The 289-nt window shown below is 29.4% G+C and overlaps 1 protein-coding gene across 1 annotated transcript in view; it reads right to left on the reverse strand.

Annotated features, from left to right (window-relative positions):
* Positions 1-235: 235 nt before the first annotated feature.
* ETH_00037585 (26S proteasome non-ATPase regulatory subunit, putative) overlaps positions 236-289 on the reverse strand; it is a gene marked incomplete at both ends in the record, with an annotated part of 725 nt that continues 671 nt past the window's right edge. Inside the window, one exon of the mRNA XM_013374443.1 lies at positions 236-286. Coding sequence (XP_013229897.1) covers positions 236-286 — 51 coding nt within the window. The remainder of the gene's footprint in view (positions 287-289) is intronic.

Raw genomic sequence — 289 nt, forward strand, 5'->3', positions numbered from 1 at the left:
GTACTTTTATTTTCTAAAAAGTTTAAAAAAACATTTCAGATGTGGGGCGTGGGGTGTGCGTACAGGTGGCGCACTTGCACTTGGCGTGTAAAAGAGACTTCGGAGAAAAGACGGAAATAAATAAATAAATGAATGAATAAATAAATAAATAATTTAATTAATTAATTAATTAATTAATTAAAATAAATAAAAAAATAAATGAAAAAGATAAATGCCAAGTAGAACTCAAGGCGACTGCACATTTTTTTTAAATCCGTATTAGCTGCTTCAACTTCGACACTTTTGCATG

The sequence above is a fragment of the Eimeria tenella genome, genomic scaffold, assembly GCF_000499545.2.
Source record: "Eimeria tenella Houghton genomic scaffold, Eth_scaff2042, whole genome shotgun sequence".
NCBI classification, from domain to species: domain Eukaryota; phylum Apicomplexa; class Conoidasida; order Eucoccidiorida; family Eimeriidae; genus Eimeria; species Eimeria tenella.